Below are 19023 nucleotides of genomic sequence, written 5' to 3' on the forward strand. Positions count from 1 at the left end.
AACGCTTTGTAGGGTTTTTTTGTTTTACATTTTATTTCTTACGTTTCTATCCCACCTTTCTGTGGCCAAGGGAGCATTCCTGTGGTTCCCAGGTGGTTTCCCATCCAGGAGTCAGACCAGGCCCAGGGTTGCTTAGCTATAGCAAAGTGGTGAGTTCTTGTGTCTTCAGACCTTATTCTGGGATTAACTCACATTCCAAATCAGTTTTTTCATCCTGCTTCAGGTGAGAGGTGTTATTTACATTTTGCTTCCCTTCCAAGCTCCATTCGGTGCTCCCTATATCTCTCCAGAATACATCAGCCCTCCCTCCATCTCCTTATTTTGTACTAGCCTCCTCAGCTTTCCTTTATCGCCTGCTCCATCCTACCCAATTCTCTGCTTGCTTTCAGAGATTTATCCCAGTAACTGATGGCTCAACACAAATGCTGCCCACATACATTATTCTATCAATTGTTGTCAAACAACAAACTAACCTGCACAGTCAATTCCTTCCAACTCTGGCTTACTGCTGATTCTCCTTCTTTAGACAACCCAGTTTTTACTGTGGCATACCATTGCCCTTGTTTTAATTGTAACCTACCCTGGACCTTAGGGGTGAAGGGTGAGAAAATATATATATATAATCCCAATGCCAGTTCTGAGAAGGGGCGGGCGGGCTCTTTACACGTGTACACAAGGAGGCATGGTTACACCTGGTCTTTTTAAGGCTCAGAGGAGATTACTTTTTTAAAAAGCTGTGTTTCCCCTCTGCTCATTTTTGAAGAAGTTCAGGGCAGTGAAAATGGGTTAAGTAGGTCAGCTCAAGGTTGATCAAGACCATCTCATGAGCTTCCTGGCTGATTTGTGCTTGGGTGATGCCCATATCCAAGAACAATCTGAGGGGCCACAAGCAAGACTGGTCCTCAGGTGCAGACCTCTGTGATCTACATGCCACAAGGTGCCCAGAATAGGTCACTTCGCCCTGCTACACCCCTACACAGAGGGAAAAGAGGCACACTCTGAAACTCTTCTTTCTTTCACAACATTTCTATACTGCTTGATAAAATCTCAAAGCAGTTTAAAGGTAAAGGTAAAGGGAACCCTGACCATTATATCCATTTGTGGCCGACTCTGGGGTTGCGGCGCTCATCTCGTTTTACTGGCTGAGGGAGCCGGCGTACAGCTTCTGGGTCATGTGGCCAGCATGACTAAGCAGCTTCTGGAGAACCAGAGCAGCACACGGAAATGCTGTTTACCTTCCCGCCGGAGTGGTACCTATTTATCTACTTGCACTTTTGATGTGCTTTCGAACTGCTACGTTGGCAGGAGCAGGGACTGAGCAACAGGAGCTCACCCATCGCGGGGATTCGAACCGCCGACCTTCTGATTGGCAAGTCCTAGGCTCTGTGGTTTAACCCACAGCGCCACCCGCGTCCCTTCAAAGCAGTTTAGAAACATAATAGAATGATCAGTAATAACAACAACAGGTAAAAGCAAATATTTAAAACATCCAAAAATAATAAATATCAACAATAAACTAAACCAGATTAAAACACATGACAGCTTCTACATGTCTGGAAAGACTGCCACTTGCCTGAACAAAAACATTCTTAGCAGGAAACCAAAAGGTGCACTGATGGCGCCTGCCCAATGTCAGTGAAACTCATTTATAGGTAACTTTTAAGGGCTCCTGCCTTCAGAAGCCCGTTTCTCCCGCAATTGTAACACCCACCCAGAAATGAAGGAAGTGCCACTTAAAAGAGGGCCCTATTTATCACAGGGCCTTCGAATGAGCATTGCTAGAAAAGCAGGATGATTGCTCTTCCCCTCATGGTGATCCCACAAGCACGTCTGGATTAGCAGAGATCAGCAGGGGGATTGCCAATGACCACGTAAGACCCCACCATGAAATTAATCTCTCTCTCTAAGCACCACAAGCTCAGGGTTTCCCAGATGCTGACTGGAACTTGGTTCAGAATGCAACACATATTTTATCTGCTGCTGCCACCCCCCCTCTCATTTGGCTGTTTTATTACTATTGTTTATTACTGATGTGACCTGCCTCAAATGCTTCCTCAGAAGTGGGAAGGCGACATAACAAATCCTCTAATATATTTTTCCTCGGGAAAATATATTTATTGCTAAAAAATTAAAAGCCTTTGGAACTCACTGCCACAAGATGTGGCGATAGCCACTAAACTTAGTACCACAGTAGGGTCACCCATGGGGATGTCACAGAAACAGAAAGAAACACACACAGCAATTCTTGCTCCATCTCTGATGTTTGAACATGTCCCTCTTGAATGTTTCCCAGAGGCACCTGTTTGGCTGCTGCAGGTGGAAATCAAGCACAGGGCTAGATTGAGTGTGAGTACAAAGAGGGATTAAAAGTAGGTTGTGGGGTAACTGCAGCACTGTAAGTAATCACAAGTAAACAGAAAGGGGCCATGGGCCTGCCAGTTTGGTGGTGAGTTTTTTTTCCACAGGCATTGTTCTGCTCTCTGCCATTGGCTGTGCGACATGGCTGGTTTTGCAGTCAGCTAGTTTTTAGTCCAAAAAGCTCCCACAACGTACCTCGTGTGTTGGTGGCCATGTCTGCCACTTTCTGGAAGGCATCCAGGAAGGCCACTGCAGCCAGGACAGTAGTCCTAAAATATAAGGACAGAGAGAGAGAGAGAGAGCTCAGAGGATTGGCGGTCTTCACGCAGGAACAGCACAAGCCATTTTGCCATCTCAAAGGGCTGGGTGGGTGCAACAAGTGAGTCGGCCTCATCTCATCCCTTCACGGCCAGACCTGCATTATTAACACTTAGGCCTAAACCTGCAATGCTGCCAAGACTCAGGTAATCAGAGGTCAAAAGTACAACTGGGCTAATAATTCTGAGAAAACCGAATCTTGTTTGCTTCTAAAATCTTGAGGACATCCAGTGCCTCTTGCACAACTCTCCTCAGTTACCCTATTTAACAAATGATTTAAAGCCCACACTGTCAGCCTGTGGTCTGGAGAACTCTTGAAATTCCTCTGAAGCTTATCAGGGTCCCTGAGAGGCAGAGCGGTCCAGAAAGACTATGGGCTGACCACAGCTGACCTTCTACCAACATCACACCCCCCCCCTTGCATGTACCTACCTTGCAAAGGAGCACATGGTGTGTTTCAGTGCACACTGTGTGTTTCAGCGCATACTCTGGGCTCTATGGACACAGGCTGGCTATAAGGCCAAGACAGCCAAGCTAGCAACCTGGGGATTCCATGTGCCAAACGGCTCAGAGGCATGGAGAGAGTCCCATGACACATCCATGTGCACTGATGTTAAAAAGCCTGCATGTGACGGATCCTTACCCTAACTTCTAGGCCAAGCCAAACACCACACACCTGTCTTAGGTAGATCTTAAAGAACCAATCACAGCAATCACTATCAGGTGCCTTGCCCCCAGGAAATTGGGAGGGTAGGGGGAAAACCTACAATTTTCTTTTTGTGGGGGATGGGCAGCATTTATCTCAAGAACGAACTTAACCAGCTCAAATAGACTCTATGCCAGCACCAATGTTTCCTCAGCTTTCCAGTTTTCTTGGAACTATATTGCCTGCCCTGTTTTTGTTTCAGCTTCCTTCCTTCCCTCCTTATTCTTGTCTTTCCCCCTTAGGCCTCCCTTTCCTTGAGTTTCTCTCTGACGTCCTGCTGCCTTTGGCCACCTCAGGGCTGGCTCCTTGCCCTGCAGTCTGCCAACCTCTTCTTTACACATCATCTGGCCTCTGTGTTTAGCAGCAGCACTTGGAAACCGGGTGGGCTGTTCATGGCTGCGAGGACTTTGCACTCCCTGCTCTCCCCAGTCTGAGCAACATAGGAAGCTGCTGCAATACCGAATCAGACTGCTAGGTCTATCTGGTGCAGCATTATGAACACTGTCTGGCAGCCAAGGGTTTCCAGGGTTTCAGACACAGACCATTCCCAGCCCTACCTAGAGCTGCCAGTAGAAAATTGAGCCTCAAACAGTTTGCATGCCAAGTAACCGGGATAGTGACAGGGCCTTTTCAGTGGTGGTTCCCTGGCTGTGGAGTAGCTGACAAAATACTGTTTCAAGTAACTCTAAGATCACTGGATGGAATAATGTTTTTAGCTGCTTCTAGAATTTTTTTTATAATTTAACTGCAACTGATTTTAGATGTTTTTAATTGTAGTTGTTTTTACAATGCTTTAAACAGATTTAAAATGTTTCCTTTTTTATTTTCTTTCTTTATTTTAAATGATACATGTGTTTGCTGCCCTGGGTTTCTTGGAGAGGAAAGGAGGGATATAAATCCAACCAATCAATTAATTAATTAAAACAGAGGAGGCTCTTCCCAAAGAAAGGCTTTAAGCGCCAAGTTTGTCCAGCCTCCCCTTCTACTTATGGGTTGGCCTACACTCCTTGTTAGGAAGAGCCCAGAGCTTCCATCTCTCCCTCCCCAAACTAGCTCTGAGCCGATGTGAAGTTACTCTGTGTGCGGAGAAAGCGGAGGAAATAGAGAGCACTCTCTCCAGATAGGCAATGAGCACAAAAGGCGCTTTGGGAGAGTGGAAGGGGAACACAGTGCGCAAACAGCTGAGGAGATGCTGAGCGGAACACAAGAGGCTCTTTCAGCTCCACGGAGGGCTGAGAAACACCAGCGAAGCCAGGGGGGCTATTAATAGGGCAGCCGCACAAGGCATATCCGGCGACAGCAAAGCCAGGGTGGACGGGCTGAAAGGGCCCCTTCATAGAAGCCTTTGATATGCCAGAGGAGGTGGCTGGCAAGCAGAAAGGGGGAGGATTCCAAAAACTCTTGGGGAAAAGCAAAGCAAGGGGGTGACTCTGGGAACAAGGCTGGGGGGGGAGCAAGGCTCCTTTTGGGAACTCTGGGGAGGAAACCTTCTTACTCTGCGTTGATTGGAAGCTGCTCACAGGCAAGGCAGTCGAGGCAACTTTCAACCTCTTGGGATCTTAACTGCATCGGGATCCTGGGGCTGTGATATGTGGGGAGGGGGCTCTGCAGCTTCCCTCTGGATGCTGCAACTGCCTTGCCACTCTCAAAACCAGCCCCTTTGCTTCTGTGTTGCTGCACGGGAAGGAGCAACATGGCTTAAAGAGAGACTTCACATATCACAATTTTGGCACATTTACCTGGGATTTAGGAGAGCCAGGGCTTGCCTTCTTAACTGCTGGAAGGAGCTGGTAATGAATCAAAGCCACACTAGGCATTATGATGCTCATATGTGGACTTCTTTTATTTCACTGTAACAGGTAGGCAGGGCTCCAACTTCAGCTGGAGTAGTGGGACAAAAGGAGGTGGGGCTTAGCTAATACCCTGATCATGTGACTCTGTAAGTCACAAGTAGCTTAAGTGGTGCCCTGTATTGTTGGGACTACAGTACATCATCATCCTTGGCCACTAGCCATGCCGGATGGGACTAATGGTTTGGGGGAAAGCAGGGATTTTTATTGGGGAAAGGGCAATGGAGAAAGTCCATTAGCATCTCTTGCTTGCTCCCCCCCACCCCCCCGCCAGCACAAAAGGAAGCCTTGTCCATATTGTGTCATCAATACAAAGAATTTACAGATTGAATTGATAATCTTTCATTAATTAACAACTTCTGTGCTGTTAAATTGTGCATAATAACTCATTGGGGTTATATATGTTCCTATACTTTCCAATTCCAAAAAATCTTACTCAACTCTCAACTGAGTAACTTTCCAATTTACTCTGCTTTCTTGTCTGAGTAAAATTAGTAAGCTTCATGATACTAAAATCCCAGACATTTTCACAGCCATTGAAAGCTTGTTGTAACCTCCTATTTCTTGTTATAAGTGAAATACATATTCCGGCAGCCATTAAAAGATAAATAACCATTTCCTGATCTTCCTTGGAGAGTATTATTTCTGTATGATCAAAAAGAACGACTAACGGATGTAGTGGGAGTTTATGGCCTGTCTTGTCTTCTGTGTCATTGTTCCTAAAATTCCTTTATTTTAAGGCAAGATCCATCCACTGGTGTGGATGTCAAGCAGCAGAATATCAGTGACTATTAAGACAGGGGGGGAAATGGGATTGCGTGGAAGATAGTGTGCCAAAAGTGCACACAGAAAAATTGAATATGCAGGACTTGTTTGCGGCTTAAGAGCTGCTGTCCGGAAGCATCCTCAGTCTCTGTGGAGAGAAACATCATCTGCACAATCACTTGTAAAACTTCTTAAGGCTTGTGCTCATATTCATTTGAGTTGCAGAGTTCCATATGCATTTCCAGCTGTCTAAAGCAATATTTATCTGTAGATCTCGCTCCCATTTACCTTGCTAGGGATAAGGGCAAATATCTGATTCTGGCAATACTTTATATAATGTACTCTTTAGTATCTGGAGAACTCACGCCTTTCTCAAAATATACACATTCCTTTAGGGGCCTGTGTTTCCAGATTAATGGCTGGACCAGGTGGCAAGTACCTGGAAGCACTGGAACCATCACAGAAGGTGAGCCCAAGGCTTCTGAGCAAGACAACATGTCTCCTTGGCACAGTATATTTTCGTACTTTCACTGGATTATCTTGCTCCCGAAAATATCCTCATTTTTTACTTCAATATTATAGCACATCAGAGTAAGAGATGGCAATCCTGGAGACAGTTTATTATTATTATTTTATTATTAACCAAAGAATCCTTCAGTTCCTTGTGCCACCTCAATCAAAGCAACCTATACTCTCTCTGTTGCAAAGGTGTGACACAATGGACCCATAGCTCATTATTATCCAGCATAGATACCCAAGAAGTGCTCACAAGGGCTCAGCATTAAAATGGAAGGGAGGTCTCACAGGGTCCCCAGGGCTCTGTCCTAAGCCCTCTGCTGTTTTATAAAAGACTTGGAGGAGAACATAGAGAGTGCTTATCAAAACTGCAGATAATGCAAAACTGAGGGGTAGCTAACACTACAGAAGACAACATCGAGGGTTAAAACTGCCTTGACAGGCTGGAAAGCTGGGCTGAAACCAAGAATGTAAATTCAGTAGAAATGAATTTAAAATCCTCCATTTAAGTACCTAAGGGCCAAAGGTACAAGGATAGGATGCAGAGACACCTAGCTTGGCATCCAGATGACATCTTTCCACTGATTACTAAAACCTACCAGCTCTTAGCTGATTGCATCAGATCTGCAATTAATTTCACACACCAACCCCTGAATTCCCTTTTCTCTGTAAAACACATACAAGACTGTTGTCATGGTGTAATTCACAAGGCCACTGACAGATGGCACTAGCCCTGCAAACTACAGCGTGATGACAATTAGGAGGAGAGGAAGGTGGGGACAGGAGGTTAAAGCTGAAGCAAAGGAGGGGGGAAAGGGACTGAAGGGGGAGATGAGGCAGAGGAGGAAGGGTGCACAGCTGAGGAAGAGCCTCCTGAGAAAGGGAGGAGGACTTTTGTGGGGTGGGGTGGGGTGGACCAAAGGTGATAGCCCTGTCTGCCAATTTTATTTCAATTGCTTACAAAGAGCTCCGTTTGGCCATTCCTTCTGGGAACAGGCCAAACAGATGTGCCAAACTGCCCCTGACCTCTCCACCCATCAGCTGATGCAAAGGGAGATCAAGTTAGCTTGACCTGGGTTCATAAGAGAGCTCCCTGCTCCATTTGCTGGGCTTTGGAGTCTTGAAGTTTGGACTTCAAAGTACCTCACAAGCAGCAATGTGGTACTAAAAGGAAGGCAAAAACCTTCTTTTTAGCAGCATGCAGCTGCCTGAGAGGCGATTTAATGTCCAGGCTTAGAAGCATGATGCCATTTGTGACATCACTTGACTGGCAGGTGGATGGACTTGCCCACCTGTCAATTTTGGACCACAAGGCAGATCCTGGTAAGGATATGGCTTGCAGAGCCAAAATGGTTCCCCACCCTGGGCTAAAGGGGGTGTTGCAAGTGGAGGAAACAGGGGCACAGTCCCTAGTTTTTAGTTTTTTTTAATCCCAGGATAACACCAGACTATACTCTATCCTTCCTCCAGCAAAATGTCAAGAAACTCAGGTGTGATATAACACTAGCATAAGAAAACAGTGTTTTCCATAATTTTTTGAACTGTGATCAGAGTGATTTGTACAGGATTTTTTTCTGATGCCCTACATAATATTCTCATTTATCATGTTTATTTTACATTTGATTAGTAAACAAGATTAAAAACTTTGAAACTGCCAAGGTTGCCCAATATTGTACTTACAGTTGGCATCCACTCATTGCAACTAGCACACTCATAAAATATAATAGTGTGCATGTGTAAAAGAAGGCATTAAAAAAAATTATGCCCAAGGTAACTGTTAAAAAAACCAACTGCCACAGATGCTTTTAGCAGGCTAACTGAATATAGTCAAATAGGCAAAACTGAGGCAGGCTCTACTCAAATACTGGGTTGGGCCACAAAGTAGTGTTTGGAAAGGTGCTTTTCCCTAAAGAATACCAGGAAAATGCTATATTCTTCACTTGAACCCTTTAGTGCTGCTGAGGCACTCACTTTGTTCAATTAACTAAAAAAATAATAATTGAAAATAGAGGTTCCACACAAAGCCTTAAAATAGCATTGTATTATCTATTATTCTCAAGATCCTTCTATAACATTAACTAACAAGAAAATCCTGTTCATGAAAGGTTTTCAGAAGCTTTAATTAAAAGTTTACTCCTTATAGAATGATCCCATTTTATGTTACCTGGCATCAATTATGAACAGCCTATTAATTGTCCCTTGAATGGACTTGGTTAATTGCCGGCCTAGGGTCAGTTTCTGTTCCCATGGGGTGGGGGCTTGGATTAGAGATTTCCTTGTGTAAGTGCGTCTCCATACACACACACCCTCATTTTTATATAGCCAAAAATGTATTCTGCTATTTTTTTAAATGATTTTTTTAAAAAAGAAAAATGATAAATGGAGCTTTCCCCTCCCCATGGGAACCACAACCAATATTAAGGCAATTAAGAAAGGATGTTCAAGAGGATATTAAAAGCTACTCACCACTAATCTTGAACCAGTGCTAATCACAAAGCTATGAGTTAAACCTGCAAACAGGAACTGTTTAATTAAAAAGGCAAAGGAGCCATTAAAAGACTCAATAGCACTTTGCCTGTAGATGGGCTGGTACTTCAATTTTGTTTTGTTACAAAAAGAAAAAGGGCCACAAGGTCGGAAAAGTATTGAGAGAAAATAAAAACCCCTAAGGCACAAAGAACTAACAACAAGATCACAGTGATGATCCATCAAAAGAGAGAGAAGGAAGAATGGCAGTTCCAGAGAAAAGAGCAGGCACACTTGTCTGAGAGAAAGCGGCTGACATGGAGGAGGCTGTGGCTTTGGCACATGCTTTTGTGTGATGGCTGGAAGGGGATGGAAAGGAGGATCAGAACATGCACACCAGATCATGCTAAGAAATGGTACCTTCTTGTGGAGAGGGACATTCAGGTAAGAAATGGCAGGTGAAAGGAACTCAGGGGCCAACTATGCTGTTTCTGAGCAGTCGTATGGGTGGGACCTCTCATTACTGGCAGCAAAGCTACTAGGATTCTGCCCTCCCCATTGCTTCTAAAACTTCTTAACTTAAAGCAGTAAGTTATTTTATTTTTGCATTGAACCAGGGCATTCCCAGCTCATTATGTGGTAGTCACAGCCTCCAGGGGTGCCAGCAGAATTTCCTGGGCCCATTTCACTGTATGTGGATTGAGCCCTATAACACACTCAGAAAAACTGACACAGATCTGCACAGGTTTTGTTTCCCCACATAGAAATGAGGCAGGGTGGTTTTTAAAAAATACGACTTAGACTGCATTTCGTCTGAGAGAAGACCTCCACCCAGCTTTTGGATCTAATGATATCCAAGGTAGCTTGCAGCAGATTACAATAATCCAAAAATCAGCTCTCATTCCTCTGGCCAGTGTCACTCAACTCCTAGAGTAGCTGCCAGCTGGAAAATATACACCACTTGGGGTTATTTGCCCAGCTTGCATTGCTGTTTGGCCAAGAGCGCCTGATGAAACCATAATCTGCCATGCAAAATCTACCCCATCACCTGCCACCCTCCAGCTGTTTTGGACTACAACTCCCATCAGCTACAGCTAGCATGACTAGGTGATTTGGGTCTAATGGGAGTTGTAGTCCAAAGCAGCTGGAGGGCACTCTCACTACGTACAGCGCTACTGCCTGTGGGGTTTCAAAAGAACCTGAACCAGCTGGGGACACATCGTTTGTTTTCTAAAGAAAGGAGGGTGTGGGGAGAGGAAGCTGAGAGCATAGAAGAAATCAAGAGTCTCTTTTCATGACACACATGGCGAGAAGACCAGGCTGGGGGACAAATGGCAGCTGTGTTGTTGCTGTGCCAGCTCTGTCGAGAAACTCACCGCAGCTGGGAGTGGAGTTTAGTTGCCTTGGAGTTGAAATCTTCCCAGATGGGGTAGGAACTCTGGAACAGAGAAGGGAGGGGGGAAAGAGTTGAACAAACAGGTGACTGCTCTGCGTTCACTGCCTGAGCACCCCAGCCCCACAAACAGGACACAACAAACAGCCAATCTTGAATCCAGAGGGCTCCTGTGAAAAGACCAACCGTCATCTCCTTGTACATTTTCAGCATCATTCGTAAATGTGAGCAGCCATCTCTGGCTGAGGATTGTTGCCACTCTTTGAGAAGAAAACTGTTAAAGGCGGCCATTTTTAAATGACTGATTGTTGAAGCTGAACTTAAAAGAGGCCTCAGCTGCTTAGCAAACCCTGGTGGGAACCTGGTTTACTTTAACCATAGTTATCATCTGGTGCTGATGTTTACATTGTTAAGGGGTGTTGTGCTTGAGAGGGGAAGTGGGCAACCCCTCCCCTGGCTCAGCCCAGCCCTAAAATCTTGGCAAGGGTGAAAATATCACCTCCACTGCATCTGCTGTCCCAGCAGTCTCTTGTCCCCTATGTTGGAGAGGCAGAGATGCCGCCAGGCGGCTGCCAGGTCCAATGACCAACAGCAGAGACCCAGCTGTTTCTGCCGGGTCATGAATGAGGAAAAAATATTTCACTGTTGCAAGGAAGAAATGCAGCTGTCCACATTCTCCTGCCCCAGTTTGGAAACTGACAGGCCTGCGAGAGGCCTAAAGGCAACTCAGCAACAAACTTAGCTCTTAACAAGGACTGCCTATAATTTCTTCTTCTGCAAATCCTATCAAGGGAGACGGCAGGGAGAAAGGGAAAGATGCCAAAACGGACTCGCCCCCCCCCTGCACTTTGTGGCAACTTTGTGCTTATGCAGTGCTGCACTGCCACATCAAAACCCGGGCTTAACATATAATTTTCTTTAAAGATTCTAGCGCATTTCATGTCCATAGCTTTGCATACTGCTCATGGAGGGTGCTGTGCCTTCCCAGGTCTTTGGGGAGCAACAGCTTGGACTGAATTGCCCAAAGGCGGCTGGAGGTGCCATTTTCTGCCTTTATTTGGAGAACTGGTTGTTTCCACAGAGAGTTTATGCCCACTATAGTTATCACAATACCACACAACCAAAAAAAGGCCCAGTCTGCCCACAGTGCCTTTATTAGCATTTTAGTCTAAAGAATCCAAAAGGTACTTTATTACTGGTTAATGTCTGCTGAGACAGAAAAGGTGGCAACCCTAATAATTTACCCCAAATTTATTGACCCTTATTGTTATGAATCAAAATAAATTGATCTTCTGCATGGGCTTTCTGTGTGGTACAAACTGTGTCTGTGAAATTGAGTGTGTTCTATGCAGGAAGAAAGAATAAATGAAATAACCAAGCCTATGCTAATTGATTGAAAAAACAGATGAGAGGAAAAAATGACCCCTCCTTTTTTTACTGTGAAGGATGGTGTGTTTTTTTATTGTTCATGCTGAAGTTTGTCTTTCAAATAGAAATAACAGTACCAGAACTCCCTCTCCACTCTTAGACAGATTTTGAAATCTTTATTTTTCCACAGCTAGTAGCACTAGTAGTATTAACACTATTAATAATCAGATTTGCTATTTGCTTGCTACCTGAAGGTCTCCAAGTAACTTACAACACTGTTAAAAGAACAAATAAATATACTATAGCATGGAACTAAAACAAAAAATAACCCCCTTAAGAGCCGCAGGAAACTTTGGCAGCACACTAATGACAAAAGCGTCATCTTTCATCTGTCAAAAGACTGGGGGAAAACATAGGCTTTCTCCTGGTATCAGTCAATGAAGGCATTAGGCAGGCCTTGCTGAGGAGCACATTCCATAGATGGGAGCCACAACTGAAAAGCCCTCTTCCCTTGTCACAACCCTCAGAACCAGAATCTGCAGAAGGGCCTCAACAAAGCTCTAAAGGCCCCGGTAGGTTCATATTGGAGATCCTGAGCTCTAAAGGTCAAAACCAGCACTTTGAATTGGGCTTGGAAGCATACAGGCAACCAGTGTTTTTGGAACAGAACTGGTGTTATATGATCTGTTTGTCTTGAAGCTGTCAACAGCTGGTCAGCCACACTCTGCACTAATTGAGGCTTCCAAAGTTTTTAAAAGGCAGCCCCATATAAATTGCTCTGCAGTAACCCAACCTCGATGTTACCAGAGAAAAGATTGTTGTAGCCAAGTTATCCTTGTGCAGGTAGGGTCATAATTGAACTGACAGCAATGAGTCTTGGAGGAACGCCCAAACTATGAACCCACTGTTTTGGAGGGAGTGTAATCCCCACCTAGAACAGACCAAACACCACTCAGCAGGTCAGAGGAACCACCTACCAACATTTCAGTCTTGTCTGGATTAAGCTTTAGTTTTACTGGCTCTCAACCAGCCCATTATTGCAACCAAGCACTGATTCAGAACACTGCCTGCCTCAAAGGAGGGCTAGAACAGTGTCATCAGCATACTGATAACAACACACTCCAGAAATCAGTATGAACCCACTCAGCTGTTTCATCTAGATCAGGGGTCAGCAACCCACAGCTCCGGAGCCGCATGTGGCTCTTTTACACCTTTGCCGCGGCTCCGTTGTGGATACTAGCGAGGGGAGGAGGCGCATTGTGTGCCCCGACACTCCCCACTGTTTTAAATGTCGCAATGGTTTTGCGGCTCCCAGTTTTTTTCCCTTCGGTCCAAGTGGCTCTTTTTGTCTTAAAGGTTGCAGACCCCTGATCTAGATATTAAAGAGCATGGGAAACAGAACTGACTCTGTGATTCATGCAGGACCCCATACTAGATAAAACACAAGAGTTGAGCAATGCTCCCCAAGAACCACCTTCTGGAGCCATCCATCCAAGCAGGAGTGGAACCTCCACAATGCAGTGCCCCCAATACCCAACTCAGACAGTCGCCTCAGAAGGATACCATGGCTGATGATATTGAAAGTCACCAAGCGATCAATGAGGATCAACATAGTCACAATCCCCCTGCCTTGTTCCCAGCACAGGTCGTTATACAGGGTAACTAAGGCAGTTTCGGTACTAAAACCAGGCTTCAGTCCTAATTGAAATGGATCCAGAAAACCTGTCTCTTCCAAGAGCACCTGAATCTGTTTGGCAACCACCCTCTCAAGAACCTTGCCTAAAATGGGGACATTTGATACTTGTCAAAAATTATTCAGATCTTCCAGGTCTAGGGAAGGCTTATCCAGGAATGGTCTTATGATGACTACTACTGATAATAACGGTCTTATTTAATGCTTGATCTCTCCTCTTTCTAACATAGAAATAAACCAAATAAAGAATGATAATACACTATCCTCTGCCCAACTTAAGCCATACTAAAATACGTTTCCTCTCTGAACTGCAAGGAATACCCACCTTTGAAGGGACTGGCATGAACCACCCCTGTTGGCACTAAACAGCAAGTAAATGGCTCTCTCAATTTGAGACGCTGTTCTTTTTCTGGAGCACCCTTTAATATACGCAGAGCAGGCAAGTGCAACATTCTCTGTCTCTAGGAACTCCAGGAAAGGCTCCAAGTTTCTCCCAGTCCTGCAGTTGTGGAAAACACAGTAGCCTCCTCCACCACTTTCTCAAAACAGAGCTGGAGAGGGGAAGCCCACCCCTTTCAGATATGGCAGAACACCTCCCACTGCAGTACTCTTATCCATGGCAGGATTGCAAACAGCAACATCTCTAGCCAGGCAGTTCTTCAAGGAACCCAGGAGTCCTGCCCGTTCTGATCTAGGGGCTACTTTGAAGAAATTCAGCTCTCTCAGACACAGGGCACCCAAAGTGGCACCAAAGTGTTTTTTGTGAGGGAGAAGGAGGTCAAAGCACATGCCCTGGCGACACCTTTCGTCTCAGATCTATCATGCAAGCCCCTCTCCAAGCCACTGCTGGGAACACATCAATCTGACATCAAGTATCTGCATCACATCCAGCTGAGCCTCTTCCCCTTCTCCTGTAAACTGCCTGAACCCTTTGGACTAAAATCTGACTTCCTTGCAAGTAATTCTGAAAATCCTGAAAACTATTGCGGGAACTGAACCACATGTCAAACTGGGCTGGGGGCATGCAGGAAGAGAAAACAGCTTTGGAATGCCTCATTGGCAAAACATGTACTTCTTGAGATGGAAGGTAGATGGACATCTTGAAAGCAAGTTTTCCAGACAGAAAGAAATGTTTGACTGGGGCATGAAAACTTCTGGGGGTACCACTGAAGGTGGCAGCACCAAGGGGTGGGGGCCTGCAAGTGATGCTAGAGCTCCTCCCCCAGATTGCTGAGCGGGGCAGATGAAGATGCTAAATACAGAGTGAGCCTATTCACTCGTCTAGTACAGTGCCAGCAGCTCTGACTGGTAGGATCTCTCCTTAGACAAGAATTCTTTCTGGCCATACTTGTAGGGCTAGCAGGGGGGACGTAAAGGGGGCCTCCTACATGCACAGCATGTGTTCTGCTCCTGAACTTATGAAGAGCCTGCTGGATGAGCTACACAAGTCAGGTACAGCAACATGCTTTGTGGAAACATTCCTGCCTCCAACTTGGGAGGGCTGTTTGCTGCCTCCTGCTCCTCTTATAGCCCAGGAAGAGCTCCCTTGCCTTGCTAGAGAGAGCTTGCCTGAACTCTTCCCCGGGTGCTGTGCTCTCCTGATCCCTGGCTGCCAGATGGGGCTGCCTGCTACCACTGCCATGGCTCTGGTTTTGATTTAACTGTACTCTGCTCTCCCACATCCAGCTGCCAATAGAAGCCAAGCCACACATAAACACAGAGACCAAAAAACAGCAAGAGCTGGAGTTCTCCATCTACTCCAGATCTCTATGCACAATCTTGCCCAGCAGCACCGGTCAGATTAAACATGAAGGAAGAGACTATGGAGACTTGCAGAACCAAGAGGAGAGGGGATGTCCCAAGGAGCTGGACATCTGGACTGCAAGGACCAGTGTTCGAAACTCCCATTGTTCTAGGCGCATTTTGCGACAGGGAATTTCATTAGCACAAGCAGTTTCTGAGCTCTGGGCGCAGTACTGCGCCTAAAATTTCAGATTAAAACTGCAGAGTCGAAGGAAAGGAGGACCTTTTTCTGCCTCCCCACTTCCAGCTACTCTCTGAAGACTGGAGAAGAGACCCTCTTAAGAATATTGGGGGGTGGGCAAGGGAAGGAGTAGACCATGTGAAAAATGAACACTTTTAGCTGCAGTTCAATCATTTTCAACTTTGAATTATTTTTTTAAAAAATATTTTTATTGGTTTTTAACATACAGAATTATAAAGCATACCACACAATTTATCACAAATACATCCTTATTGGACTTCCATCAGCACCTCTGATAATCCTCCGTCTTAATCACTTCTTACGCATTTCCTAACTTAATATTGCCTTTACATTATTAATATATCACGTCTCCTTCTCCATTTTTGCAGTATTTCTAATATTATTCCTCACAGAACTTCTTGCAAACCTACAAACGTCGTCTGGTGATCACAAATACTTTTCAAATAATCCATAAATTCAACTTTGAATTCTTGTTATAAAAAAGCGTACCTAGACATTCTGTTGTTGCACCCATAACCTAGATTTAAGGTGCCATTTAGCTCCTAGCTTTTATATCTCAGTTTCTAATACTGGTCAGGAGGCGGCAATTCCTACGAATGTATTCCAGGTGGTGAGATGTGGTATTTGCTAAGCCTCTCTTATGGAAATGATGAAAGTAACATTCCGCATATGACATCATGCAAAACCACCTCAGGATAACTTGGCTACAGTGCACCTCAATACTGCCACAGATACACTTGATGAGAAAAATCCAATAATCAACAAGGAGAGAATGCAATCAAGACTCTTTCCCAGGATGAACAACAACAACAACATTCCCTGGCCAGACTGCCCAATGCAGAAGGCATTTGTAAATGTAGAAAAAGCATGCACCCATTTTCTGCTGGATTCTAGAATGTCACAAATGGAGAGGATGAAGTATCTAGACCACCAGGCTTGAAACTCAACTTGGCTTCAAAGAAATTGCAGCACAACCCTCCTTCGTCCAAAATGCTCAGGCAGACATGCTCTATCAAAAATCAAAACCACAACCTGGGGAACTCCCTCCCTGCTCCCTTTTAAAATTGTGTTCACATTTTATGACATATACGACAAACTAGTCAGAAAGTCTGCCTTGGAGACTTCCCTGTGATCTTTGCCCATGCATGATGCAGAGGGAATCTCACCCTGCTTCTCAAAATCATCAATTCACCATGCCTTCGCCAACCTGGCGCCCTCCATCTGCCTTGTACTACAACTCCCACCTGCCTTTGCCAGAGCACCTTTGGCACTCCAAAACATCTGAAGGGCACCAGGTTGGCAAAGGATAGGTTAGGTAGCTAGTATCCCCCCACTTGCTATGTTTATTGTGAGTCCCTCCAGTTATTCTCTCAAAATGGTTGATCTGAAAAGTGACAGTTCAGTTGTTCAGGAAATAGGATGATGGCAACAACATACATGGCTTCTTTGCCTACTTGAGAATTTGTCTTTGTCCCTGCCAGCTGGCTCTACCCACTTGCCCACTCTACTTTGGCATGTGTTCAGGTCATCATGGGTAAGGTGCCCCGCAAGGCCCATTAATAATACCTACCCAGGGCCCACTGCTTTGAGCAGCACTGGGTTGGGGGTGGGGGAGGTTGGGTCGAGTTACTATTTTAATTTTCCCCAATGCCCCCAGTATAGAATTACCCCAGGGCATTGTGGGAATCAGGCCCAGTTGCCCGGACTGCAGCAAGTAAGTAACACTCCCAGGGCTCCTGGAGAGAGGATAAGGTCTACCAATCAGATGGAGCTGGTGCTGGCCACACAGGCTGTTGGGTAGAGCCCCATAATCTATGTGCCGCCTAATGTTCTGCAGTTCTAAATAAATTAGCATTGTTGTATTATATTGCCAAGGCTCTCTAGTGAAGTACCATTTAAATGAGAAAGCACAGCCAGAAAAGCATTAGTACTAAATAAAATACAAAAAGGTGTTAAAAATGGTGCCCATCACAAAAGTTATAGTGAACATGTGCTGAGATTCAAGTGGCTTCTCAGGTGAATTAAACTTCCCCAGCCACAACAGCCCACTGGGGTGCATGGAACATAGTTGCAATGACCACACAGAAGAAATGCAGCAGTTATAAGGAGTCAATCCATGGCAATTCTGCTTGCAGCTTGCAGCTGAAGTATAGTGACTATGAACACTAGAAGCCCCCAGACTCCATCGGAAGACAGCCCAAGGCAATGCACAACATTTTGCCAAAAACCATCAACCTATTGCCGAAAAAGGTGCCACGAAAACCATAAGCAGTACTGTCCTTTGACAATTTTGGAATGCAACTGCTGACTGGAGTCTGGCATCCTATGGCAACAGCAGAGCCAATGCAGACCCAAGCAGGTCAGCCAATGAATGTGGAAGAGAGGAGAAGAGAAGCAGGGCAGGTGTCAAGTGTATGTTAACTCTCAGGGTTGGATTGATAGCAAGGCATGTTGCCTAGCAGCCAGAGGAGAAGGAAGACACTCAGTGCAGCCATGTGGGTTTTCTAAAAAAATTTATTAAAGTGGAAAAATTTCAGATGCAAATTAAGGTAATTTGCATTGAAAAAAATTCAGTTTGCATCGGAAAATTATCTTCTACCCAGGAGTGATCTCATTTCGGATGTTTACTGTATTACTCAGCAGATATTCTCCCAGCTGCTTGCAGTGCGGTTTGCAGGGCATCATCTCTCCCTCCCTGGCAAAACTGACTCGCAGTGGAAACCCCTGGAGTGCCTGTGGTTATACAAAGCCCTAGTCACCAGGCTGGGTCAGTGGCCTGCGTGGCGTCCAGAGGAACCTGGGCCTTCAGAGGCACAGTTGTCCTAGCCACAGAGGCCTCTGTCTCTCTGCCAGGGAAAAGCTCAAGCAGTCAACTGCAGCGCCTTTCATTTCTCACCCAGCTCATCTTCCTCCGCCTGCCCTGTGCCAGACGGACGGGTTGCCATGTCTGCAGCTAAGCCTCTCGGGGAAGTCTTTTTTTGTAAGAAAATTTTGTGTGTTGCCTACCCAAGGGAGAGAAAATGAAGATGTCAGCTCAGTGTGCAGCAGCTTTGAAAGAGGCAAATTCCATGCTAGGCATCATTAGGAAAGGAATTTAAAATAAAACTGCCGATACCATAATGCTGTTATACAAATCTATGCTGCAATTGCTCTTAGAATATTGTGTACAGTCCAGGTCCCCTCACCCCAAAAAGGATATTGTAGACCTGGAAAAGTTTTAGAAAAAGGCAGCCAAAAGGATCAAGGTGAAGAAAGGCTGCAGCATTTGAGGCTTTTTAGTTTAGAGAAAAAGGATATACGAAGCAACAAGACAGAAGTTTATAATAGCTATGCTGTACCTTCACTATCAGAGGCAGTATGCATCTGAATACCAGTTGCTGGAGGTGAGAGTGCTGATGAGCTCAGGTCCAGCTTGAAGGCTCCCCATAAGGTCATTTGACTGGCCACTACTGGATGCTGAACTAAATGGGCTGTTGGCAAGTGGCACAGTCACAGCATGTGCCAAGTGGTACAGTAACAGCATGCCAAAATGATGGCAATAGCATGAAGCCACAGCATGCAACAGGAAGCTTCTCTCTTTTGCAG

The 19023-nt window shown here is 45.3% G+C and overlaps 1 protein-coding gene across 6 annotated transcripts in view; it reads right to left on the minus strand.

Moving 5' to 3' along the window:
* The window catches only part of MTSS2 (MTSS I-BAR domain containing 2), a 58665-nt gene that overhangs the window by 27962 nt on the left and 11680 nt on the right, over positions 1–19023 (minus strand). For all 6 annotated transcript variants that reach the window (XM_083749904.1, XM_083749902.1, XM_083749900.1 and 3 more), the window contains exons 2-3: positions 10356–10417; positions 2554–2627 (exon numbers count right to left, since the gene is read on the minus strand). In XM_083749904.1, the coding sequence (XP_083606030.1) occupies positions 2554–2627; positions 10356–10417 (136 nt within the window). The remainder of the gene's footprint in view (positions 1–2553; positions 2628–10355; positions 10418–19023) is intronic.

Source organism: Podarcis gaigeae (assembly GCF_964106915.1).
Source record: "Podarcis gaigeae genome assembly, chromosome: 8".
Classification (NCBI taxonomy): Eukaryota; Metazoa; Chordata; class Lepidosauria; order Squamata; family Lacertidae; genus Podarcis; species Podarcis gaigeae.